This window comes from Tympanuchus pallidicinctus, unplaced genomic scaffold (assembly GCF_026119805.1).
Source record: "Tympanuchus pallidicinctus isolate F22 unplaced genomic scaffold, pur_lepc_1.0 scaffold11, whole genome shotgun sequence".
Lineage (NCBI taxonomy): Eukaryota > Metazoa > Chordata > Aves > Galliformes > Phasianidae > Tympanuchus > Tympanuchus pallidicinctus.
This window is the reverse complement of record NW_026294627.1, coordinates 22001518-22028976: the sequence shown is the minus strand read 5'-3', so window position 1 is coordinate 22028976 and position 27459 is coordinate 22001518. Positions and strand designations below refer to the sequence as shown.

Below are 27459 nucleotides of genomic sequence, written 5' to 3'. Positions count from 1 at the left end.
AATAACGTTTTTTTTTATAACTAGAATTTTTCTGATTGTATTGCAACCATATTCATCTTTTGTTTTGTACTTCTGAGAAAAGCCTGCTTTTGTCCATAAAAGCTTTTGTCCAATTTATTTGTGTCAGACAGCAACTGAAACACAGGATTCCTCTCATTTTTAAGCTGAGCACAGTCAATTCCTTTCCTCTCTCCCTGTATATCCCTTGAACCAGCCCCACAACCTCTTGGATTTGCCTTTCTAGGTTCATTCCAGTTTGCCTGTACCTCTGTAGTAGTGAGTAACCCAAAACAGGACACTGCACTCCAGATGTAGTCTCGTAAGTGCCAAAAAGACTGGGAATTGTAACCTTTCTTGGCATGCTAGTGACACAGGCTTAGTCATATTCAGCTTCTTGCTTACCATTGTTCCCATGTCCATTCTGCTACTCCCTAGACCTCCAGTTCCACCTTGTACTGTTGCATGAGGCCATTCTGTCTCAGGGGTTGCAGATAAATATCAGCCTTGTTTTTTAGATTGTTATGCTCCGTTTAGCTGTGTGAAAATAGCAGTCCAATACAATGACAGCTAGTTCATATTGTGTTGTATCTGTAGATACATACTGGAGTGCGAAAAGTGTTTCTCACTACAAAAAATGTTTTATGTGTTGTGTTTTATGTTTTATGTTTTATATGTATGTGTTGTAAACCTTACTTGCCCAAAATGGAAACCAGAAGTATTTAGCCAACAGCTTAGTTCTGAAGTTTTGATCTATTCACATGCTCATCTCCAAAACAAATATCTAATTCACTTATCTTTACCACTGGGAAGTCTAACAGGGCTATTCATGCGCAGCTGGTTCCTAAGAACTGCATTTTATTTTCAATGGCTGTTAACTTTTCTGAGCAATTAATCAGAATCATTGCAATTATAGATAAGTCTTGACTTATTAGGTATTTAATAACGTTCTGTGTGCTGATTCATTTTACTGAGAAGTATCAGTGAGTACAATGGAGAGCATCTGCTTGTGTCACTGTGGTGAAAAGGAAATTTAAAATGTTAAAATTAAAAAATGCAATGTCATTTTTTGTACAGTTACATTCATTAATTATTTTAGTGAAGTATTTCAGTCTTCACTTTTATGTTTTCCATTTATTCTTTTTTCTTCCTCCTCATACTCTAAGTCAAACAATAGGATAAGTTGGGTGGAGAGGAAAGTGATGAGGTTCAGCGAGAGCAATTGTAGAGTCGTGTACCTGAGGAGGAATAACTACATGCACCAGTGTGGATTAGGGGCTGACCTGCTGGAATGGAACCCAGTGAAGGACCTGGGAGTCCTGGTAGGCAGCAGAGTGACCATGAGCCAGCATTGTACCATCGTGGCCAAGAAGGTCAATGGAATCCTGGGGTGCATTGCTACTATGCTGGCAGGTCAAGGGAGGTGATCCTCACCATCTGTTCTGCCCTGGTGAGGCCAACTCCAGTGTAGTGTGCTCAGTGCTGGGCTTCTCAGTTCAAGAAAGACAGGGGTCTCCTAGAAGGAGTCCAATGGAAGGCCAGAAAGATGGTTATGGGTCTGGAGCATCTCCTGCATGAGGAAAGGCTGAGAAACCTGCAGCCGTTCAGCTTGGACAAAAGAAGGCTGAGAGGAGATCTCATCACTGTTTATAAATACCTAAGTTGTGGGAGTCAAGTCAAAGGGAGCAGACTCTTTTCAGTGGTGTGCCACAATAGAACAAGGGGCAATGGGCAGAAACTCCAACACAGAAAGTTCCACAGTAACACCAGGAAGAACTTTTTTGTGAGAGTGATGAAGCATTGGTGCAGGCTGATCACACAGGTTGAGGAGTCTCCCTCTCTGGAGGTATTCAAGACTCATCTAGTCACCCTCCTGTGCAAACTGCTATGGGGAACCTGCTTTAGAAGGGAGTTAGACTGGATGATCTCTAGAGGTTTCTTCCAACCCAACAATTCTACATCTGTTTCCAGAAGTACAAAAAACACTGCCACTTTATTCTGTTCCCCACGAATTTTTTGTTCACTCTGGAGGAATCATGTGAATTTGTTTTGCTGAAGGAAACTGATCTCGTGCTGATTTCCCTGATGTTATCCAAGCTGGTTGGCTCTGGTGCTCTAATCCTGAGTGAACTGGTTAGTTCCTTTCATCACAAAGCTGTAGACAGACTTGAGGGAAATCTGACCCAGTGGTTTCTTTCCTGCAGGAATTATGATTATAATGACAGCCTTCTCTAGTCAGCTCTAGACTTGAACAGCATGGACTTGAGAGTATTCACAGTAATTGGCACAGAACTCAGGGTTCCTGGCCTGAGGCAGAAAGCAGATAGCAGATATACACCCGAAGGAGTCCAAAGAACAGTTCCCAGCTTTTAGAAATGAGAATTAGCACTTATTCAGTCAACCAAGTTAAAGCATTTAAAATATAATTAAATGTTATTTGTCTTACTGAACCTGTCCTCACAGAGTAAGTGCCTAAGTCCACAAATATAACTGGAGGGGTGGTAGATATATAGGAGAATACATAGTGGTGTCTCCAGAGGAATAAAATAAATCTACCAAATTGAAGAAGCTGCTTAATGAGATTTGGACTTGAATCTGTCATTAGTGCCAAGCAAATATACTTTTCAGAATCGAGAGAAAATTTTGACATCTAAATTTGAAGTTAAATAACTAGAAGAGCTTGGGTTTTCATAATGTATTTGGGAATATATATATAATAAGTAAAAAAAAAAAAAAAAAAAAAAGTGATCTAGACAAAGAAAAAAGACTTGTGCTTATAATCATTGTGCAATCATTGTGATATAATATAAGTGGGACAAAAGAGCAGACCTCAGTTCTAACATTTTCCTGAAACTTAGCTGTAATGGTTGTATGGTACAGCAGAGTAGAAAACCTGGACCATGGCTTAATAAAAGGTATTACTAAGAAACTTGGTGTTAATTATGTATTTCTACTCAATTCCTCCTAACAGATTTTCTTTAGTATTCTTCCATTAGGAAGTGATATCAGGGATACTTTTCTGTGTGACAGCATAACTCATTTGTACCTAAAGCAAAATAAATAAATAAATAAATAAATAAAGGATTTAAATATTGCTTTTCTTTGATAATTTTTCATTTATAGGTGATTAATTACATTATTTTGTTTATATCACGTTTACAAAACACCTTCTGATTTCAGAACAATAATTTGATTAAGATCTCAGATTTTGTAGATTGTTTTGTAAAATATAAAAATGTGCACTACCTTACAATTGCTTGGATTTTTTTGTTTATTTTTATAAATTTGTGTATTTTCTAATACAGTGAAATAAATATTTAAAGTGCTGATGTGCTACAGACAGAACAGACTTGCAATGACTAATACATACTGTATAAAAACTTGTACTTCTAGAAAAATATTGTTTCTTGAAAGTAATTATATATCAGGGTACAGTATCTCTTATGTTATTTCTTCATCACTTCAATTGAAAATAGGACATGTATTATAGGGAAATTACAGATCAGATTTAAAAAGCTTGTAAAATGAAATAATATGCAATATATTTATCTGCTATAACCAGAATCTGGCTCTGCTGTTATTTATAGTAGATTGTTTTTCTGCTTGCTCTATGAATAATTTCTGATTTTCACCACTGTCAGGGAAGAGCCAATTCCTTGCACAACTGAAAGGATGAACACCGACACCGTTTCTGACAAGCAGTGTCTATGAGGGAGCTGAAGATGTGCAACTAGGAATAATCAGTGCAGCAAAATCCCTCACATAATTATAAACTGCTGGAAGCAAGAGGAAGGCATTGTAATGTGAAAATATAAACACACTGATTGCTAATTACATGGAGACAATGTCAAAGTCAAATAACATCCAACATAATACTGACAATACAAAAGATGTTTTGAACACCTCAGAATGTAGTATCTTCAATTGAAGAAGAGAAAGTACATTAAAGTGAAAATATTTTGGCATAAGCAAGCAGTGTAGAGCTACCAAATTACTTTCACAGAATATTCCTATTTTTTCTAGTGGTAAATGTTTGTCCATTTTTATATATGTCCACATATACATTTAAAAAAAAAATCCCCAGTTCACCAGAAGACTTATTTTTGTTCTTAGCTTTGCCATGTAATCTCCCAGATGAGATCCAATTCATTTACAGAGGATTCTCATTGATTGGAGCATGAAGTCTTTTTCCATCCGTATCTACCAGTCCTTTATGATGAAACGGTTTAGAGTAGCTAGAGTATAAATCTAATGCAAACAGGAGAGACTTACTTTTCTTTTTCTTTTCTTTTTTTTCCCCCCAAGTTAAGGGTATTTTTTTTTTTAGTAAGTAAATCACAAAAAAAAAAAAAATTGTAATAAGAAATGTATTTATAGATAAACTTAGCTGGCCTATATAACCATACATAACATAGAGTAATGCCTTTGAGACAGCCAATATAGGCAGCATTTACAATGTGGGGCCCAGGGGCCCAGGAAGAATTCCCAGCGCAGGAAGACTTCCAGCCCTGGGTTCCTCAAACACATGAAGACAAGTTCTGAGAACACGCCGTTTTTCCTGATTTCCTCTGAGGAAAGCAGGCCCACAAGGACAAGAAGGGAGGTGCAGAGTGCAGTCACAATCTCCCCCTCTTTGGGAAGCTGAGGAAAAAGCCTTGATGTTCATCACTGTGTGCATTTTCCTGGCATCGACACAGTTCCCCATTTGAACTTCCCTTATTCAGCTACTGTAGAATAGTTATTAGTACTGAGCATCTTTTGTGACATATGGTGACGCTGTCTTCAGCACAAAAAATGGAGCAAGCAGTGGAAACTAATTTGGACATTTTTAATAATGTTATGCAATTCCTTGATAAAGGAAGTGCAAAAGAATAACTCTAAAAGAAAAGTCAGAAGGAGATTTGGGTTAATTTTCCAGTTGTCTGAAGAAGACACTTGAATAGTTTGGAGAGTATTTATATGGTCAGCAGAGCTTGGAACCATAAAGAAAAGGCTGCAGTGAAGATACATTACTCTGTTGCTTCAGGACATTGTTCACTAACCTCGCCAACAGTGTTATTTGATAAAAGTGACAGCATGAAACTCTGTATCTGGACCTCCCAGAAATGCAATATATCATCTGTAGACATTGTATTGTGGGTTCTATTATAATCCTCTGCCTGCACTACTAAAATTGCCTCACTGCTTGTGCAGCTTATGAAGTATTGACGTAGTGTTTTACATGCTTGATCCATATCATCCAATTAATCTCTTCCTATGTTGGTTTTTTTTTTTAAATCTATAAGTCATCTAGAGAACAATTCCAGTTTTCTTCCTCTATAGCTAAAGGTGATAACTCTAACTCTGGTCACATATAATGCGTAGTGTAAGTTAGTTTTCCACTATAGCACGAGGATCCAACCAGTGCTAAATGTGTTATGTCATATCTGTAATGGTCATAATTTTAAGAAAAGTATGAAACCTAATTTATTGAAAAATTTGAATATAAAAAATTGATGGCCCATTGTCCAGAATTTGAAAATTTCCTTCAGTTCTGAAGGAACGTTTTCCTTTATATGTCATACTTCAGCAATGCTGTCAAAGTATGATGGAATCTGAGTGTTAATTTTTTAAGTCTATTCAGAAATTCTGCAATTACTCATTACACCTCCTTACTGTATTAATGTTGAATGTTTTAATCTGGCTAAATATTAGTACTAAGCAGCTACTGCCAACTCAGTGTGGAGCATCTTCCCGATGGCATTGTCAGCAAATATCTCCTCGTAGCATGAGATAGTTCTGCATCTTTTTTAGTCTACTCAGTCGCAGGACAGCACACTATTTGGACATGAGAAGAAAAAAAAAAAAAGCCCTTATCTTCCCTCTTTTCGTCCACATTAAACCAAGGGAAATTAATTCTTTTTTGCCATGTTTTTCAAGGACTGTGCCTCCTACTTTCACTACTAGCCTTTGAGCTAACCATTGCATTCATCACCACAGTCCCCAAAATAACTAGAGTGGACCAAAGGAATTGAGGAAAGGGACAGTGGCAAAATTCAGGAAGACTCATACTTTAGGTGAGATGCTATGTAATAAGAGGATATTACGAAGAAGGAGAAGAAAACAGCTGTAGCAAAATGAATCTGCTACATTCTGGGGTAAAAACAAAATGAAAATATTTTAATCAGGAACTAGTCTAAGAGTCATATTTTTTCCACCAGTCAAGCAAAGAGCTAATCTATGTATACTCAAGTAAGGGTTGTTTGTTTCTTTCTTTCTTTGTAGGGAGACCCCCATTAAAAAGTTGGCAACACACAACTCAGATACTGCCTGTTCTGATACAATATTATTCTAGACTTTTGTATCTTGAAATAAGCACCCAGAAACATTGTGAATGCATTTTTTTTTCCTTGACAAAAGAGAAAACTTTGTTAGTCTTCTTAAAGGTTATTGTGAAGATGCTTATGGTATGAGTAGATTATCTTTTCTTTCACAACAGTCAGGGGCAGCATCAGTGCTGGTGTCTGGAAGGCAAATATGTCTCTGTTAAGATCACTGGCATTTCATTAACGTACACCAGGTCTGAACTTGGCTCAGGTTAACGTTTCTGACAATATCCAGACATATACAGAAAGATGCATGCTGACTCTCATTTCAGTCCAGACTAAATAGCATTTTCTCCTGGTAGGAGTCCCAGTGGTTTCAGAATCTGTCTGAGAACTTACCTATTATTCATCTCCAAAAGAACTTGTCTTCTATAGTTTATTGGTATTAATCAAAATCAGGCAAAATCAAAAACTATGTGCATTTAATTAGATCTCAAATATTGTTTAATGTAAATTAACTATTTTAAAGTATTAATTTTAAGATAAATAATTGCCTTCACATCTTTATTGTCTTCAGCTTCTGATTTAAAACAATGTAGGTATTTGTGTTGAAAACATGATAAGGAAAAATATTCTTGCAGTTCTTTTACTAAAAGTAGTACATCAGCTCAGGCTGTCTTTGATACATATGTTGCTTCAATTCTATATCTTTTATGTCAAATCTAGCATGCTGCTACTGTACGTCCCTTTCATAAAAGAAAGCATTAACTAGTGGTCATGTCAAAATATGTCCTAAAAGCCTTGAATACACTTAAAGCTTACTTGAAAAGATAGCTGAAAAATATGAAATACTTAATGATATATTTATTTTTATTGAAACTCAATTTTAGGAATTGTATTTTAAAACTGAAATCATATCACAGAAAATGGACAGATCATAGAAGATCATACATGATAGGAATACAGCCTAACAAGGATTAGTGAAGTGCTGTGGAGTGCTACTGCTTGGTTCATATTGTAAATATTATGTAAGAGTTTTGTTTAGTATAAAAGTATGTAAAGCTACTTTTTAGACAATTAGCAGGGAACATACTGGAAATAGTTCATTTTCCCTTTGGAATTCAGTTCTACTGTTTATATATCTTTTGCTTTAGTAAAAAATATTGTGCTTTCAGTTTTCTTGGTGACTTCCACCTGATGATCTGGGAATTCTCTGCAAGTGAAGTGCTGCTGTTCAAATAACAGAAGTATTCTTTGTGAATGTGTTTGTGAATTTGACATCAGGTTTGAGATATCTGTGTTTTACAGTCCTTTGACTCCTTGTGTACCTTACTCATAGGGAAGTCAAGCTTTACCGTGCAAGTGAAATTTTGGGAGATTCGTACTATACTTTTTGCACTAAAGGAATGGTAGACTGACCCTTCCCTGCCTTGCTGGTGTTAGTGAGCATGAAAAGGCTGGGGAATTTTCCTTCTATTTCTATCTGAATGTTACTTACTGTATCACAGATAGCATGCAAATAATTTTGCAGTGATAACAGGGAACTAACCATCTCCCTTTCTTCTTTCCTCAGTTTGTTGCCCAGCCCAACTGCCAGCAGCTGCTTGCATCCCGCTGGTATGACGAGTTCCCTGGGTGGAGGAGGCGACACTGGGCTGTGAAGATGTTGACATGCGTTGTCATAGGACTCCTTTTCCCAGTCTTCTCTGTGTGCTACTTGATAGCTCCCAAAAGCCCCTTAGGGCTGTTCATCAGAAAGCCATTTATCAAGTTTATCTGCCATACTGCATCCTACTTGACTTTTCTGTTCCTGTTGTTGCTTGCATCTCAACACATTGACAGGTCAGACGTGAGCATGCAGGGACCACCTCCAACCATCGTTGAGTGGATGATATTACCGTGGGTCCTGGGTAAATGTATTACTAAAGAAAATACAGTGAAAAGTGTTTTGACCCCTATGGTTTTGCCAAGCATTCCTGAGAGGAAAGTCATAGTTGAGAGTCATAAATCTGTCACAAATTATTGACCTGCTATAACAAATGTATGGTATCTATCTACTGTGTTATCTATTTGTGTACTCCAGTACTTGGCAGAATTAGTAGAGAACTCAGGAAATGTTTAAAAATCCAAAGTCTACACACCAGTAGGATTTCTGACATACTACAGCGAGGGAAAAGATTAAATAGCGGCATGAAACATTAATATTGATAATACTTTTAGTATACATTTTCTCCAGAGCAGAAATTGTTCTGATTCTTCTAAATGTCCATTTAGTGGTTTTTTGTTGTTTTTGTTGTTGTTGTTGTTTTCCAGTGCAATTTTATTTTATTTTATTTTATTTTATTTTATTTTATTTTATTTTATTTTATTTTTTAAGTAGGGGTCCTTTAACTCTAATAATTACTTTTTTCATGTATTAGAATGAGGCAGTGTCAATTCTGGAGCATTACTTTGTTACCTGTGAAAGTAAAGAGCTCTTTCTAGTATCACCTCTTGCAAGTAGTGCTGACCAAACTTTTCAAGCGACTATTTACATTCAAATACCCATGCAGAGTAATTTTTCTATGCCAAACCACTGATGAGAACTTGTCTTGCAAATTCATACAAAATCTTTTCTCATCAGAAAGCATAAGAAAGTTTGCTAGGATTCTTCAAAAGGAACAATTAACTTTGTGTTCTGGTAGTTCAAAGTAAAATTTCAGTTTCAGTTTATTGAAAGGCATTTTTTGTGTGAGCAATGTCAACCTTACACGTCTGCCTGTGTGTTTGCACTCTTATCAAATGCATTATTTTAGGTATTGTGCTATCTTAGGTGCGTCTGTTTCTCTCTGCCTACCATGGCCTTTCCTGTGTTTCTTAATTTATTCAATTCGGTCTGATTGCTGACCACATCAGGACAAATACAAACAATACTGACTGAAATGGAACTGTGGAAGAAAAGACTTGGTAGCTTTAACTGCAAGAATTTAAGCTTGATATATTCATTTAGATTATCATGGAGAATTTCATGCACAACTTTCTGAAATGCTTTGGTGAGCCTTTAATATACTTACCTCTCCCAGAGCTTCCAGTGAAGATGCTGCCTCTCTTCAGTTTTGAAACCTTTCCTAAACACCCATCTTTTTTAAGAGCAACAGACCAACAAGTCTTTTAGCATCATTGATGACATAACTAATAATGCAGTGTGGATTTTGTTATAATCTATTTGTCAGTGGCATTTTGGAAGAGAATGAGTCAGTGCGTTTTTGACTGTATGTTCCTTAGTAGAGTACTTTGCCACTACAGGAAGAGGCAGGGCTACCTCTGCCTTTCTTAACAACTTAAACAAACTTGTCTGCCTGATTTACTTGTTGGGAAGCTCTCAGAAGAAACAGCTTGATGGGATTTTCCCCATGACAAAACAGCATATAAGTCTTCACTGCAAGGTGTGCTTTCCTTCACTAGGTAAATAACGTTACAAATGTTTTTTTTTTAAAGCCAGTATCTTGTATTAGAATTGTAAAAAAATTAACCAGTGTTGCAGGCTGATCAGAATGATGCTTCCTTTGAACAAAGTAGGCTAGCTTCAGTGCATTTAAATGTAAAGAAAAAATCTCCCTCAGTAAATTTTCCCAATTTTATGCCATCAAGAAGTAAGAAACTAATACAAAGCTCATTAGTTTCATGCATTACTTCCTCAGAAATCAATGCTACAAGGCTGAGGAGAAGCAAGGAGTTCTTTGGTACTGTTCCATGCCTGGAAGTAATAGTAGTTATTTTGCTCTCCAGCCTAGCAAGTAGTCAGTACCTCCTTTTCACAGTATCCTAAGGTGAAAGGGTAATAAGAATTAATGTGCAGCTAACACATAGACCCCAATATATCAAAGTGGGTTTTACCTTTAACTTAATCTTTTAAAGATGTAACATACCATAGAAAAAAAAGCACAATTTGAGAAAGGTAAGGGCTATTTTTAGGTAACTGCAGTATTATAATTATATGACTAACTCCTCCTCAGAAAAAGTGCAGTGGGATAAAGAACCTCTATTACCTTCAACTTCTAACACTGTTATTTTCTTGGGAATGAGTTTAAATAACTCAGCACCCCAAGGCACTTGTTTGAAGAAACAATTAACCCTGAAAACTGTTTCTATCTAGATGACTATCATTTCTCAAAGCAATATTAATAATAATAATAGAGCCTCATATGGACAGATTATCCCTCTCCTACCTGTGCTGAATAGGCCCTTCACAAGTCAATGAAGGCAGCTGCTGCATAAACAAATGTTTATGAGCATGAATAAAGATGAATATTCAGATAACGTGGTCAGAAACTCGTGGTTAATCTAGACTATAATTTTCAGAGAAACCTGTGTGTCCCAAAATCTACTGTATCGAAAGCATTGCATGTTTTATACAGTGATCCCTAGTAGTTAGTAGTGGTTCCATGGGGCATCTGGTTTCGTGTTGAGTGTTTGACTGCAATTCACATATATAAAGATTGTGGTAAAGATATTTTTTAATAAATTAAATGCTTTTATTATGTTCCTATCAATAAACTAAGGTTAGATTCTAGACCACAGTTTAGTCTGCCTAAAAGAGTATGTACGTCACTCTTGATTCTATCTGGAAAGTACATAGATATCTTTGGATTTTGTGGATGCAAATGAAAAATGTTGAAGTCTGAGATGAAACTAATATGGCACAAGGATTTAGTTTTGCTCTGAAATTGGGAACGTGCCCAAGTAAATCATTTTCCCAAAGCAAAGGTTAGCCTGGAGTAGCTACAGCATGTCAAAACTATTAACATTTGAAACAATAGAAGTCTTTGTTTGTCCTTCTTTCCATTAAAATGCCTCTGCATGTAATTTGCATTTTAATAGCTGCTTCTCTAAAAATGGAGAGGAAGAGGAGCTTTACTTTCCAGGCTTCTCTTCCAAAGGAATTGCAGCATACATATATTTCATAGAATTTAATAAGTTGTCCATAAAGATCTAAGGTCTCCAGCAGTTAAACAGTAATTTCTATTTGCCTACTGCTATGTAGAAGAAGATTGAATATGCATAATTAGCACATATTAGAAGTGTCACTAGAGTAGGAGGTTCAGAGGAAAAAACATGTATTGGGCTACATTTCCATGGAGACTATCGATTTTACATTTTAAAACTCTCTTAAGGAAACTTCTGCATTAATTTTGCCTTTCACATGATTAGAAGATTACGCAAGCAGTGTAAAGTATGTAGAGATTATCTGTGGAGCAATAAGTCAGTACAACAAGGCCAACAAATGTTATAGCTTTAAGAAAGAGTTGTGGAAAAATCTGTGAATAACAAGAACTGGAATTGCCTTTCCTTGTATCTAAGAAAATGTGAAATAAGCTTTTGCTAGTAAGAATTTTATTTTCTTCATGGCAGCTGATAATTCAGATTTTCCAAGTATGCCAGATGTTTCACACTGCAGAAACATACTCTTGTCTCCTATCCTTGAGAATCTATCACCACTGGAAAAAAAAAAAAAAAAAAAAAAAAAAACAGGACAGAAAACAACACACCCATGTTGTAAAAAAGTGGGAAGAACATTTTGCACCATCAAATTTCCCATCCAGTCCCTGCATTGCCTTTGAGTGCGCTGACAGTGATGCAAAGTGGAAATAAGCCTAAGTGCCTTGAAAGTAGCTCATATACAGATATTACTGGTACCTATAGACTTCCCCATATCTGTTCTAAGTTTGAGTAGTAGCCACAGTAAATGTCCCCTGAGTCCTCTGGACATTTGATTCACCAGAGAATGCTGTATAACTCAGAGGTGAAAGCCAACAACAGTTTCTATATTTCTGGTGCTTAGAAGATGGGGCTAAAAAGCTCCTTGGCAGTTTTATGGAATGACTGTAGCAAAAAAAAGGACAATTTTTAAGGCAAATTTGTTTTCATGATGCTTTTACTCTCTTATGGGCATTGCAACTATTTTATTCAAAACAGTGCCTGGAGCAGTACTACATTGTTACTGGTCTCTGGAACAATACTTTCCCTATCCTTTTCTTTCTGCCAGTAGCTTGTATGAATTATTAGACTGTAGGAATCTGTGGAGCATGTGGTTGTGCTTTTGTCAACAAACTGTTATGAAGAATATATGGGAACGTACACTATTGAACGTACTGAACACAATGCACATCCAAACTGCATAGCAAGACACTTCAGATGAAGGACTCATAAAGGTGGCAACACACATCATCTTCTAAATTTGTTAGAAAAAAATGTGTACAAAATGTAATTATACAAGTTGATAAGTTCCAGGGAACAGGTATAAAAGCTAATACAGCCAGCAAAGTGAAACAGTACGTAACCAATAGTGATAAATACGGTACAGTGGAGGACAATACCTGACAAAGCTGGAATGCAACTTCAGACACAAGGGATAATGCACATGATGACCATGGAAGGCCATTTATTACAAACTACTGCTCAACACAGGCTAACACAGGCTACAAAGATACATGGAATGCTCAATTTGAATACACTTATATTAGCTATGGAAAACTTCCTTCCCACTAGGCAATATCTATAAATGAGAACTCTGATTTTATATGATAGTATCAAATAATCATGTAAAGACAAGTATTCAAGTCTAAAAAGATATTAAATGTGATCCGATTTTTTCTTACCATCACAAGATTTTGCTGATGGAAATGGGTTTTGGCAGTATCCTGAGATTCTCTTCGGCCTCAGTCCCATTTTCAGTGAAATGACATTGTGCTTACTCCTCTACAAATCAAATATTTCACATTTGGACTTCATAATCATATAGCTTAAGGATCACAGAATCACAGAATCATAGAACACTTTTACTTGGAAGAAACCTTTAAAGCTCATTTAATTTCAACCCCTCTGCCAAAGACAGGGATACATTCCCCTACACTGGAATCATCACTACGTATGGATAAAATTCTTTACTTGATCAGGATAAAACAATGTATGCATAAGGCCTAGCTTTTATGAATTTGCTTCCTTGTAGATCCCCCACTAAAGCTGCTATAGACTGTGAGGGTTTTTTATAGATTTTTTTTTTTCTGTTATTCTTGTTGCTGGGTTGTTTTATTTTATTTTATTTTATTTTATTTTATTTTATTTTATTTTATTTTATTTTATTTTATTTTTTTGGCTGGTTTTCTTTTTTATCTCCTTCTTCTTCAGTTTCCCCTTTATCAAGAAGGTGAATGTTTTCCCACACAGCATTATTCCTGACCTAGTACTCTTCTTAGTTAAGAGTGTTCTCAAGAGATCTCCAAATTCTTACATGCTCAATAATAGTGGAGAGGGGGATGAATTGTTTCAGACATCCCTAAATATCCACTTCTGGACTTGCCTAGAGATTCATATGATGCTAAACTTCTATGCAGGGATGTAAGTGCTTTTGAGAAGTGCTACGAAGGACTTTTTGTGCTTCATAGACAAGTTATACATTAATTTATTCTTCTTGCACTGCTTGTCTTACTTTATGGATCTTGAATATACTTGAAAACTTTATTTCTTTTCACTAACTCCATGATAGGAGTATTCATCATACGGTTCTAGCAACACTAAGAAAATGCAACTAGTACTGGGAATAATAAAGAATATATAGATATATGTGGATACGATATGTTAATAAGTATCAGATTGCAGGACTCTACTTCTAGGATACGTATTGTTTTATAAATCAATGCTACCTTTGTTAAGATGTAAGCCTTGCTTTTTACCCTCTCCACAATATTTTCGTGCAACTAAGAAAGATTTAAATCAACTTCAATGATTGCTTGCCAGAAATTTTCAATGAAGTCATGGTGATTAATGCATAGCATTATGCGTGGGTCCACTCCTTATGTAAATGTGGAGAGCTTAACAGACGTGCAGGCAGTAAATGCGAATATATTTTTTCCTTAAACAGATTTATAGACCCTCATGCAAAAGTACTTGAATGGACCTAGGCATTTGGATGGATAATTTTCTCTCTACAACATAATTTTAGAGCAGAATTCAAACTCAGAAATGTGTAGAATTTTTGTATTGTATCTCCATACTGAAGTATCTGTGTATAATCCCTTACTCTAAACTCAGGCATTTAGCAAGTTTGGTCATGAAATGGTTAAATCAAAGTCAACATTAAAAGAAAGCAGCTCAGATGCCTACAAAGTGGAAACTGACATAAATTTTGAAGTCTTTGAAAATCTAATATTTTTTGGATGTACCTATGATAAATGTCCTACAGGAAACCTATACTTTTTTTAACAATACATGAAGAGGCAGCTTTGATAACCTCAGGACGTCTAACATAACACTAGATACTTCTGCTTAAGCACAAGATCTGTCCCAAAAATACAGTCTTCCATGCTGCTTGAGTCTGTGACAACTACATCATCTATGTTTACAGTCCACTGATACGGAAAGCTTAGGTACACAGAAGATGAACAGATTGGATGAGTAAGTTTATCAGTTTAAGTAATTTTATGGCCCCTTTGGCCAACTGAACATAACAGTTAATCCAGGGTTGCAGTTTATTTCTGTGTGAACCATGGGATATTTTTTTCTTGGTTTATATTTCTGTTCTTTACCAAAATTGTGTTTTACAGAAGCATAATAACAGGAGAAGAAAAAGGTCTGATAAAGTTTAGATGTAGTAAGTTAAATCTGTTAAATCTCCTTTAAAATTCCATTATGACAACATACCACAATTGATTTGCATTTCACAACATTTTGCTAAAGAAATTCAGAAGATTTTCAGGGGAAAAAAAAAAAAAAAAAAAATGCGTATGTTTCCTTTTAGCATTCATGAGAGTACTGGAAAAGCCAGACCTCTTCCCATTTAAGATACTAGGTAAAGGGATCAGCTATCCCATTATATAGACAAATTTCTGAATAAATACTTAAACAGCTGAACAATCTGATATTTGATGAAACTAATCCATAAATACTCAAGGGGCTGTTCAATTCTGATTGTCCAGAATATTTGCTCTATCACAGAACTATTTTTCACCATAGTCACAATCATTAGCTATGCATTTTTGCCAGTGATGAAAAGGATCCTGCATGCCACGCTCGAGAAAATCTGCACCAATGTAGGTGACATTTGCTATTACAGCATTGTTTCTAGAAAAGTATTGCCAACACCTCACTGTGCTCACATCCACTGTATTCCCTGTAAACATTTAGCAAGCCTCAATGAATGTCATTGGGTGCAATTTTTTCAGCCTTGAAGACCTTTGTTTCATATGCACTTCCATGTCAGATGCCATTCTGTCAGACAGATCCTGTGCTGTCATCTGTCTCAAGGCAACAAAGTGTAAACAAATACTGGGAGAATGGTTCAGCTTCTACTGCTGTACCACCAACATCTGCCTCTGACATCATGGGACAATATTATAAAAATAGGAGGCACTACTTTTGGAGCATCCCTCATATTTGTATGTAAAATATATGTGTGTATATATATATATAATGTCATAGTTAATATTGTGCTTAGTCTAGTTTCATTTACAGGTGATCAGTGTTTTTTGGAAATTATACTTTTCCTTGAACACATGAGTAAATGTACTGTTGATAAATAATCAGCACTGAATGGATTCAGCTTTGATAGAGTGGAACTTCAATGCTCCATGTTCTTTATATTCTTCTTTACCTTTTGTCTGTACTCCAGAGGTATTAAAGAAGCTCATTTTCACTGCTTCCACATTGCGGGGAAGTTGAATTGTGTAGCTAAGAAAGTGAGGACTAAGAGTAAACTGATTTTAGATATGAAATATTCTCAGTGTTGAGATGTATGTTCAGATAATTTAATCTGCAGTAGTCCCAGATTCAGGTTACTTGAGTATCACTGTCCTGAGAAGAGAGCTGGGAGAACGGCATCTCTGGCTATGCCATTCCCATCTTGTGGCCTGACCTTATATAGGTCGCAGACACGCTCCACAAAAGTCCATTTCCCTATGCCTAGGAGAAAGAATAGGATCATACAATAGTTTGGATTGGAAGGGACATTAAAGATCATCTAGTTCCAACCTCCCTGCTATAGGGACATTTCTCACTTCATCCGGTTCCTCTAAACCCCGTTCAACCTGGCTTTGAATGCTTCTAAGGGTGGGGCATCCCCAATTTCTCTGTGCCGGTGCCTCATCATTCTCATAATGAATAATTTCTTCCTCATATCTAATTGAAATACATGCTATTTCAGTTTGAAGCCATTAGACCTTGTCTTATTGTTACAAGCACTTGTGTAAAAAAAAAAAAAAAAAAAAAAAACAACCCACCCTGGTTGCTGGTTGCTTTTAAATTCATATATGATTCATTGCAATAGCTGTATTTCATTAACAAAATATGCCCTAGAATTACACCAGAAGAACTCACTGTTCCTCTTGCCACCGTCATCTGCCTTCCATAGAAATCAGATTGTCAGATCACGTGTAAAACAGAAGAGAGATTTCAAGCCTTATTAAAGCTCACTGAATTCCCTGGAATTACCTCCCCTTGTTTCTGAGAGCATTAGATCTTTAGCATCTCACTTCTTGTACCTGTAAAAACTCTAGAGTAATCTGCAGAGAAAAGTTGAGTTTGTCAGTTAACTGCTTTCACAGCCCCGTGAAAACATACTGAAAGGCTGTTGTTGTACTTGGCATGCAGAGACTGACTCTGGAGAGCCTTCTTCTTCCCATCACTAAATGGTAAGGAACAAAAATAGCACAGAACTCTAAACTTTTCACAGGAAAGGTAAGGGCAAAACTAGCTAGTAAACCATAAATCTTTTTAAAAGCAAAGTTCAGAATAATATCATAACTTTCTTTCACAATCAAGCTGAATTATCAGTCAAACTGTACTACAGCCAAGTTGCATTCATCAGCTTACTTGTAATACTTCATAGTGCTTCACAAAATGTCTCCATGCTGCTTGTAATTCCCAGGTCTTCATGTGGTCTGCAGGATTCCTGCCCTGTATTTAAGTCTATTTAATTCCATTAAAACGAGAAGATACTAACTCACATTAATTTGTATAGTGCCAACCTGTTTCAAAATATCCATGCTATTATTTCTCTTTCTTTACTTGGCTTTTAAGCTATAAACAATAAATGTTTCAATGTCTTCAGCATCTTGTTTTAAATCCTTGATTAATGAGGTGGAATAGCTGCATAGTGTTGATAATTTACGTGGAAATAAATGATAAAAACAGGATGATGAGGACTGGACTCCTCAGATAATAAAGTCAGGTTGTGTCCAGATACTCTTAAATATTCCAAGTAGAAAGAAAGAGTATGTAAAGTCACAGAGAAAATACTTCCTTGATTTCTGTGTGTCTCTTTCTTTAAGAAAAAATACATTATTTTCTTAGCTGCTGATTCTCCCAGTGAATATAAGAAAACAAAATTGGCATGTGTCAGACTCTGTGAAGAGAAGACCTGGCTTCTTCATGCTGACTTCTTCCTCTTGCAAAAAGTTCCTTTTTGTGATCTACAACAGCATTTCACAATCTCTGGATGTGTGACTAGAAATTAACTCTGAACCATGCAGCTTGGAATCTTGGAAGCTCCTTGCCCAGGTTAGAACCATCATGTAGGCTTACTAGGCCTTGAAGAAGTCTTTGGTTTTGCAGAAAGACTCTACACTTTTCTAGGAAAACCCTCCATGTGCATGTGGGAGGACTTACAGAACATTCCAGTTCTTCCAGCATTCATTATTTCAATACCCATCAGAACACCTATCCATAGAGACCTGGTATCTCCAAAGACTGAACTCAGCTTCCATGGTGTCATTGACACGGAGTTACTGATTTTGGCAATTCATTTTAGGACTTTGTATCTCCCAAGATTCTCATTCGAAGAGAATAATAGGTATCTGACTTGCCTGGGAAATGCTATTGTTCACATATGGATATGGACACATGCTTGTCACGAGTATAGAATCCATTTGCTGTAATATTCATTTCAAACCTGAACACCTGACACCAAAAGCTGTGTTAAAAACAGGAAAGTACCAATACATGGTACAGAATCTCATGCCTCCAAATCCCACTTCAGTATCACGGCCCTGAAAGCTTTTAAAGTCTTGACCCAGACTCTGAGTCTCAAGTCATGGAAATTGCTCAAAAGCAGTATCATTTTTAAAAATACTGAATCTAAATGAATTCCACTTCACTGAAGAGCTCCTAATGAGATCTTTTCCCTAATTTCTACATTAGGAGTAGACTGTGAGACTAGGATTCATCTGATATGTAGATATCTGTAGTCCAGAATCTGTATCTGTGCCAGCTACCCTCTCTCTCCATTGAATTTAAAGGGAATCCAAGGTGGCTACCTCAGATGGAGCTGTTTGCACTGCAGACAATTAAAATTAGGTCAGAAAAATCTCATCCCCAGCCACAGTGAATCTGCTTTGTGTCAGCTGCTGAACAGAAAAGAACAATTTTATCACTTAATTATCACTTAATGGAGACGATCTGCTCCCTTATGGTCAGTTAGAGTCAGCTTCTCTGGAGTCCCATAAAATTTCAGTAACTGTGTTTATTTAAGGAGTTCGCACTTACATATTTGGATGTCAAGAATGATTAATATATCAAATCTCCAGCATAGCCAAAAATAATGTAGGGCTTCCAAAATCATTTGCTTAAAAAGAGCAATCCCTGCATCAGAATAAAAGTGATATGTAGTCTTGGAGCAATAAAATAAAATAAAATCACCAATATTACAATATCAAACTATATTCACAATTTTTCACTGACAAACAACTTTAAAACTATTCTGTTCCACGAGAAATCTTTAATAGGTCACTATTTCCCTTAACATCAACTTTATAAATATATTTCATTTTCAGAGAAGAAGGAACTGTTTGGAATAAGAGTGTGGCTTTTCATTCACAAAGCAAAAGATCTATGCCAAAGCATTAGACGGCATTTATTTTTCAGTCTGTACATAATTCTATATTTCCATCAGTGCTACCAAAGTATGTGATGCTGAACAACAGTCTTACAGAGAATAGCCCTGTTGCATTTATGTCAGTTCATGTCTTTGGCAGTTGTAAATCATGCAGTACTTCAGCAGAAGACTTTAATGAACTCACAGTCTTTAAGTATTTATTTTATTGATCAGCCCAACCTACTCCTTCTCTAAGCACATTTTAAAGGAAATATTTAACTGCAATGAATTAGAAAAGATTTTTTTTGGTTATGTCATTGTATTCTATTTCTATAAAGCTTTTTATTATTTTATTTCATTTCATTTTATTTTATTTTTTAAAATTTGGAAGCTTTTTATCAATGCAGCTGTCTGCTTTCTGAGTGACAGGAGTCATCCTAGTGTCAAGATCGCATAATAAGAATTGGCAAGGATCTGTTCACTAACAACGAGGCTTAGGGATCATACCTCTATTGCAAGTCTTAGTCTCCAGGTCTCTTCTGAGCCCCACCACAGGCTCCTGTGTCACACTGGATTTTATGTGCATTTTCGCAGTTTGAGCAGGACCAATTCAAAGCAGAGTTTGAAATGTGACGAGTATATTACAGCACACAAAACCACTGCTTTTATGACCTGATGATGCTCAAGATGTTGTGCCTACAGCATAGCAAAAGACCAAGCAAGAATATTTGCAAGTACATGGACTACGTGTTGTATGCCGGAGGGTAGTCTGGAGGGAAGAGAGAGCCAGATCTTCTATAGTCTTGTTTGTACTCTGTGACAGGAGTGTGCAGCCCTTTGAAAAGCAGATGGTTAAGGCTTTGTACAAGCTGAAACTGGCAGGCATTTATGAGCCTGCCTAGTAAACTTTTGAAGGTGTATTCCCATTGTGATGGTGCTTGGGCAAAAAGTAGGAGCAGCAGACATATAATGGATGTTCCTACAACTATGCAGGCAGGTGAAATAGTGATGATGATGTGTTTGAAATAGAGCTGTATGAAAATAAAAGTTGCTGGAACTATTAGATGATTCAGATTCTTCTGAGGCTCCTGATATCTGATGATAAGTTGCAGAAACAAAATGGGAATGTGTGTCTGAGACCTGATGGGACAAGGTAGAGAGGAAAGGATTTTTTCCTTTGAAAAGCAATCAGGAGACAAAATGACTTAATGCAAAACACTACACAATCAAATTGTACGCATCCCATCTATCCCCCCCATTTGACCTCCTTTACCCTTACAGTCAGCACTGAGACAAAATTTCAAGGTTCAAAGTCAGCTAAGCTATGACTTAAAAGTGATGTGGATTCTGCATGAAATCTTTTTGATACTTTCTAAAAGAACACATGATCAGCAGCTGAAGGGAAGCCATGATGAATTAACTGTATCTCAACATCTATATGTTATAGGCTGGCCTTAATTACTGTAAATGTTATCTCTTCAATGAGCACGGAAGTAGGAAATTATTTTAATCAAATAATTAACAGAAAAATGGAAAAACTCTACTGGCACTACAAAAAGACCTGTTGGTAATATGCAGTATTTCTCTAAATATGCCATTGTTTATGTGTTTTATCATTCCATATAATGCAGAGCAAAGCAGCTCTTCTTTGCCAACATATGCAATAAATCATATTTTATATGTATGCAATATGAATCCATTCAGTAAATACAATATTTGGAGTAGGCTCTTCAGAGAGATTTTACAGTTTGCATCACTTGGGAGTCTCCACACAGTTGTTTCTGAAGCTGTTGAATTGAGGTCATATCAGACAACTTGCAAGATTTCCCACTGTTTTGCAAACCTGAACAAAATTTCTATGCCTCTAGGCCCCAAAGGAAGGAATCAACAAAATATTTTCAATGTAAAAAACTGTTCTTTCCTACAAGAAAGGCAGACTTTACTTCAGCTTTGGCAGCAATCAATAGAAGTTCTATCCCTTACAGTGTTTGTTTTATTTAAATAAGTTAATGAGTTGTCTTGGCTCCTTCAATCTCCCGTTGAACTCTATTGCGATAGATAATGAGGACAGGCTTGGCAGTAATGACTGGTTTTGAGACCTTCTTTATACTTATTAGAATATGATGGAAAAGGGGATTGAAGAAAGCCAAAGAAAATTCCCTTGTACAAGCAGATTAGTTATTTTTATGAGTAGTTATACCTGAAAAGTTAATTGCAGAAACATTAATTGAAAAAATTTTACCTGACTAGATATGTAATTTAGAGCACTCATCCACCTTCTCTGTGTAACTAAAGTAAGGAAACTCAATCTATTGTGAGATAAGTGTCTAGAATAGTTGCAGATGTTTTTATTTAGTGTTCATGCTCAATGAATTGTGTTCTATTTACAGGCTTTATCTGGGGTGAAATTAAACAGATGTGGGATGGTGGACTACAGGACTACATTCATGATTGGTGGAACCTCATGGATTTTGTAATGAACTCCTTGTACTTGGCAACAATCTCTTTGAAAATCGTTGCATTTTCAAAGGTAACTTTATTATTTATTTCAGCAAAATATTTAAGGTAACAATTAGGCTTCTTTTCTTCTGTACTTGATGGTTTTCAGGGTGAACAATGTAAAAGATACTTAATTTGCTCACGGATCTGCTGCAGCTATGAGAAGAAGTCAGATCAGAATAAGAGCAAACAAAAGATTGCAGCTAATTTTTTTTCTTCTCCTTGACTCATGCAATCTCTTTTTTTTCTTTTCCTTTTTCTTTTTTTTTTTTCTTTTAATCATTAATAATTCTTTTACTATAGTATTTTTCAAAAAGGCAGATCACACCCAATCCTTAATATTGTTTGTACAATGTTAAGTTTTATTTTATTTAGTCTTTGCCTATTTTTCAGTAAGAAGTTACCATTCCTAAGAAAATTTTAATTACCATGCAAAACTAGAGGGCAGGACTGCACGGAAAGTATTACTTAAAATTAGGGAGAAAAAATGCTGAAGAACAAGATTTTAATTTTTTTTATCTAAAAAATCACAAGTGCAATTTGATTAGAAATTAAAATGGAATGGCATAATATGATCATGTAACGTTGGATATATTCATTTTCTCACCTATTTCATGGACTTTTTATTAGCTCTGCTTGAAATTTCTTCCAGTAAAGCGGTCTTTCTTTGCAAGATCATGTGACATGCCACATTTCCTATGTATTCAACGTAAATCCATAATACAACAGCAATTGCTTCTAAAGATGAAATATTTGCATTACAAATGGTCTCAAATGCAAGGAAATCACAGCTGAAAAGAAATGAAAGCATTTCTTAGCATCTGTCTCAAAGATCTTGTCACATCCAAGATAACAAGCCCATTTTTACTGGCTGCTCTCATCAGCATTCTACTTTTGCTGTTTCGAGTTTCCTGTCACTATCTACCCCATATACATGGAAGCAGTCTCTGAACTGCCAAGATCCTTTTGGCTGAAAATAGGAAACAGCCATCAAGTATCTGGTTACTGTCCCTAAACTGCAGCTGTTCCTATGGCATCCCTGCCATTTGTATAGAGCAACATAGGAAACTTATTTATGTCATCTGATGATTATCCACAAGGGTACAAAAGTGAGCTGATCAGGGGCAGGGATAAGCAAAGACGTGATCAACTGGCTCAACAGCTTCCTCCTCTCACAGAAGGTTTCTGATTGCAAACTCTTGGAAATCTCAATAAAAGAAATTTTGGCATGTTGCCTGAAAGAAAAAGGCTCAAATGTGGGAAGAGATGTCATTTAAAGTTGGTGGATGGGCAAGGTTTTCTCATCATAAAGTGACTGGAATAAAACAATCATTCCACCATTCCAGGTAGCAAAGCAAGTAAGTCACTGAAAGTGCTCGTTTCCAAAGCAGTGGAGATGGCCAATTACTCACTTTAGACTAATATTAATTACAAGATATTATAATTATTTAATCCCAGATAGTTTCTGCTTGTGGTAATCAGACTCCAAGATGAAAATATGTTAATGTGCATCCATCGGTCTCCAAACTAGAGCTTGCATGCCAATCATAATCATCACAGCTCCTAAAGTACTATCTTTAACTATGCAGCTATTTTTTTTTTTTACTGCGTGTGCAATGTTGCACCCAAATGACTATTCTGTACTTTTAAAGAACCTCAGTGTTGTCAGTTAGACAATCAAAACAATGTATGTAATGACGAACCAAGTAATGCAAGTATAACTTACTTCCTTAAGACACCTGCAACAGGGTTCCCCAGCTCTGAGTAGGGGTTGAGAGGATTCCAAACGTAACCAGAACATTTTGATACAAAACTTTTGCTTTCATTTCCTAAATATTTCAATATAGGTTTTTCTAAAATACAGCTTTTCTGTATTTCTCTTTTATCAAATCACTATGCTAATATTTTTGATGCATCTTACCTTCTTTGAATCACTTCAGCATCTCAAGCTGTGTAAGAAGCCATTTTAACCAACTCCTTTGAATCAAAGGGTGAGAGTATCATAGAATCACATATAGAATATATTCCCATAGAATTCACAAATAGAATTAGACTGTCACAAACCTGATCTTCACTTACAGCAGGTGGACCTTCCTTCTTCCTTTGCTTCCTGCAGCTTGGGCAGTGTGGCTAGAGTCCTTGCCATGAAGACTGAGGCAAAGAAGTTGTTGAGCACCTCAGCCTTCTCTGTATCCCTTGTGACCAGGTCTCCATTTTCCTTCCAGAGAGGGCCCACATCTTCCCTGTCCTTCCTTTTATCACTGGTACACCTGTAGAATTTCTTCTTGCTCCTCTTAATGTGCCTGGCTGGATGTAATTCTTTCTGGGTTTTAGCTTTCTTTACCTGCTCAGACCACTTTTATGTATTCCTCCCAGGTAATTCATTTCTACTTCCACTCTCTGTAGACCTTCTTTTTGTGCTTAAGTAAGTTCACGAGCTTCTACTGGACCTATGGAGGCCTTCTGGCATTCTTCTCTGCCTTCTTTTTTCTTGGATCTCTTGTGTGATAGATGTTCTTAGAGTAAAACTCACTGTTTATTGCCTATTTGAGGCTCTCTGAGTGATGTACTGATTAAGTGGACAGTTATTATTTACAACAGCTGATATCTGTATAGTGTAAAATTCACAAAAGACTGTTGAAAATTCACCAAAGAGTGCACAGGATGAGCAAACTGCTAAGACAGATCAGTTATCTGCTTCATTTTCAGTATTCAGAAAAAAAAAAATGATGGGTACATCTCATATTTTTCAAAAGGCTATGCTCTTTGCCTCTAATTATGTATCAGTATGTGAGGTCTTTAAACTGTTATACCCACTGAAAATGCTCTCTCCCTGATAAATAACAGCATGATTAATATAATAAAAAATGAAGTTCTTACATTTTACAGGAGTACAGGATGACTAATTTTAAGCATCACATCTGATATGATTGAGGCTTATAAATATGAACATAAGAGTTTGTGCTCTAAGCAAAATGGTTGCTTTTGTGTTTTTGGAAGAGTATTTATTTTGTAATAGTATATGAAATGATGTACAACGCCAATTCATGTGTGAAACCTGTTTGATTTATCTTCAATATTTTCTAAACTTGAGCACTGGACCAAGTGTTGTCCATTCCCAGCTCTGCTAGAGAATGCATGCAAATTCATGTTATTGATTATATGAGTCTCAGTTTCCAACACAAAAATCTAGTAGGAAAACATATTCTTGTTTAAGGCAAAAGCTCTGAAAAGTAATTGAAAATGCATTTTTATCTCTACATTTATTATTTTCGTGATCACCATGTCAGATACACTCTGCTTAGTAGCAAGTGAAATACTTATGCCACCGATTCTGCAGAAGCTGACATTTTTTTAACTCCTTGCATTGTGAAACAAGGGATTGTTTTTGGGCACAGGTAAGGCCTCTGCTGCCCTACCAGCTGAAAAAAGCAATTCCAGCATGGTAATAGGATCCTGCCCCAACAAACACTGCACGGAAAACACATCAAGAGCAGTCCTGTTCTGTGGATGCTGAACATGGAGTGGAAATGTGACGTATGGCTATGCTGTTATATCTGGCCACAGCTGACAGGAAGTGCCCCTTTCCTTACTACTGAAGACATGCTGAATATCTCTGAAGGATGTGTCTGGGTGGTCCAGAGTAGATATATACAGACTGCATCGTAGTCTGTCTTTATATCTGCTTCGCATTGTACTATCGCACAGTTTTAGAGGGCTTCGTAGCTTAGATTCTGTCCTCTGATACATCTTGTAAAGAAGACTAATGAGACCCAATAAATAATGAGTTTGCCACAGTAGTCAAGCATTAGCTGAAAGTAACATCTTCAGTAAATGTTTTGGTAGAGCTGGATCCTTGGAAATGCTGAAGAATTGCATTTCCCAGGATCAGACTCTTTGATAATGAGATACACAAGCAGTTTGCCATGGTTCATTAATAAACCACTTTCCCATAATTTGTAAATGTCAGTGATTAAGCAACGTATTTATTCCTTAGTTAAATATTTTATTCCAACTTTTTCAAAGTTTTTGTGAATTTCATGCATAATTGTTATTATTACTTCATCAGAATTATTAGAAATTATTTTGCTTCTGTGAAAGTCATAATCATATGCAAAGTGCAGTAAAAAACAAGAAAGTTTAGAGTGTCCCAAAGATGAAAATGTAGAATGAGTACTCAGAGACCATCCATTTTTGTTTTTGCTGAGATAAAAAGCACTCCAACAGACATAACTCCTTCCAAAATATATTTATTTTCATTGTACTCTCAGCAAATTAATGGGATGGCTCGTAAAGAAACAGACACTTGTTTGTTCATATAAACAGAAGAGTAATTTTTCTTTTCCCTTCTGCTTGTTTTCAGTATAGCGGGTTGGTTCCACGACAGAGCTGGGACATGTGGCATCCAACACTGGTGGCTGAGGCACTGTTTGCAATTGCAAACATCTTTAGCTCCTTACGCTTGATCTCGTTATTCACTGCAAATTCTCACCTGGGACCTCTGCAGATATCTCTAGGAAGAATGCTGCTGGACATTTTGAAATTTCTCTTCATATACTGCCTTGTGTTGCTAGCATTTGCAAATGGATTGAACCAGCTGTACTTCTACTACGAGACACAAGAAACCAAGTGCAAAGGGATACGATGTGCAGAGCAGAATAATGCATTTTCAACGTAAGTGACTGATCTATTTCTACTCTCAGCCCAACATTTTACTCACTTAAGTGTTGCTTACAGGAAAGAGACTGTCTTTTTGTTCTCTTCTGGTATCTTTTTGGTCAGTGGAATACTGACAGACACTCCTAAAGTTACCTTAATAAAAAATAAATCCAGTTAACATCACATCAGTGTGTAATAATGTTCATCCTATGCTGCAGCGAAATCTATATAACCAAAGATATGTTAAAAGATAAAATAAAAAGAAGGGGAAGATAATGTGAGATTAGAAAGTACATATTTAGAATTAAGGGATGAAAAATCACCAGGGCAGAGTTTTCTTATCTAGGCAGCTGTTGCTCTGTAATTTTTCTGTAACTACTTGTGGACATTAAATAAGTCCAGAGTTGTAAAACATAAAGATTCCTTGTAATTGTGATAAACTGAGGAAGGAAAAAAAATCATTCCATTCCAGATTTCCACAGACACAGAGTCCATTCTACACATTCAAATTTGTATTCTATTTTAACATTTTTTAACTTTTTCTTTCACTTAAAAATCGATTTTACTTCTCACTGTTCTTTAATTCATTCATAGCACTTAAACACTATCAAATGAATACTCTCCATCTCATTTCCCATTTAGACTGAACCTCTACACTGAAAAATTTCCTGTTATCTTCTATTAATCATATGTAGGCTGCTTTTAAAAAATGTTTAATATCAGAGGCATCCTTCTCAAATGTATATGTTTTAAATAACACCTTTTATTTCATCTTAATCAAGTAACTGCTCAGGCACAGAATATTCATAATCTTGCATATTAATAACATCTCATGCAGGTCTAAACTCTAACTGTTGAGTGGACACAGGTATGCTGTTTGAACAGAAGAACACGGGGGAGGTTTTCAGAGCTGATCATAGGAGGAAACAATATTATTAGATATTGTCATTTAGCTTCCTATCTGCTGCCCTAAACTTCTCCAAGTACCATGTCAATTAGTTGCAAAAGCACGTGTAATTTGAGAGTGGCGTGTTTGTCTTTTTAATGTCTGTATTCTTTAAAACAAAAAACACAAATGGATGCTAAAGATACAAATGCCCTTGTAACTATTCTTCACTTTTTGTCTCAGTGGCTCTCAACAACTAAAAATGGCAT

At 36.2% G+C, this 27459-nt stretch overlaps 1 protein-coding gene across 1 annotated transcript in view; it reads left to right on the top strand.

Moving 5' to 3' along the window:
* The window catches only part of TRPC4 (transient receptor potential cation channel subfamily C member 4), a 139897-nt gene that overhangs the window by 94087 nt on the left and 18351 nt on the right, over nt 1-27459 (top strand). Inside the window, exons 4-6 of the mRNA XM_052671340.1 lie at nt 7876-8212; nt 21537-21676; nt 26009-26319. Of these exons, the coding sequence (XP_052527300.1) occupies nt 7876-8212; nt 21537-21676; nt 26009-26319 (788 nt within the window). The remainder of the gene's footprint in view (nt 1-7875; nt 8213-21536; nt 21677-26008; nt 26320-27459) is intronic.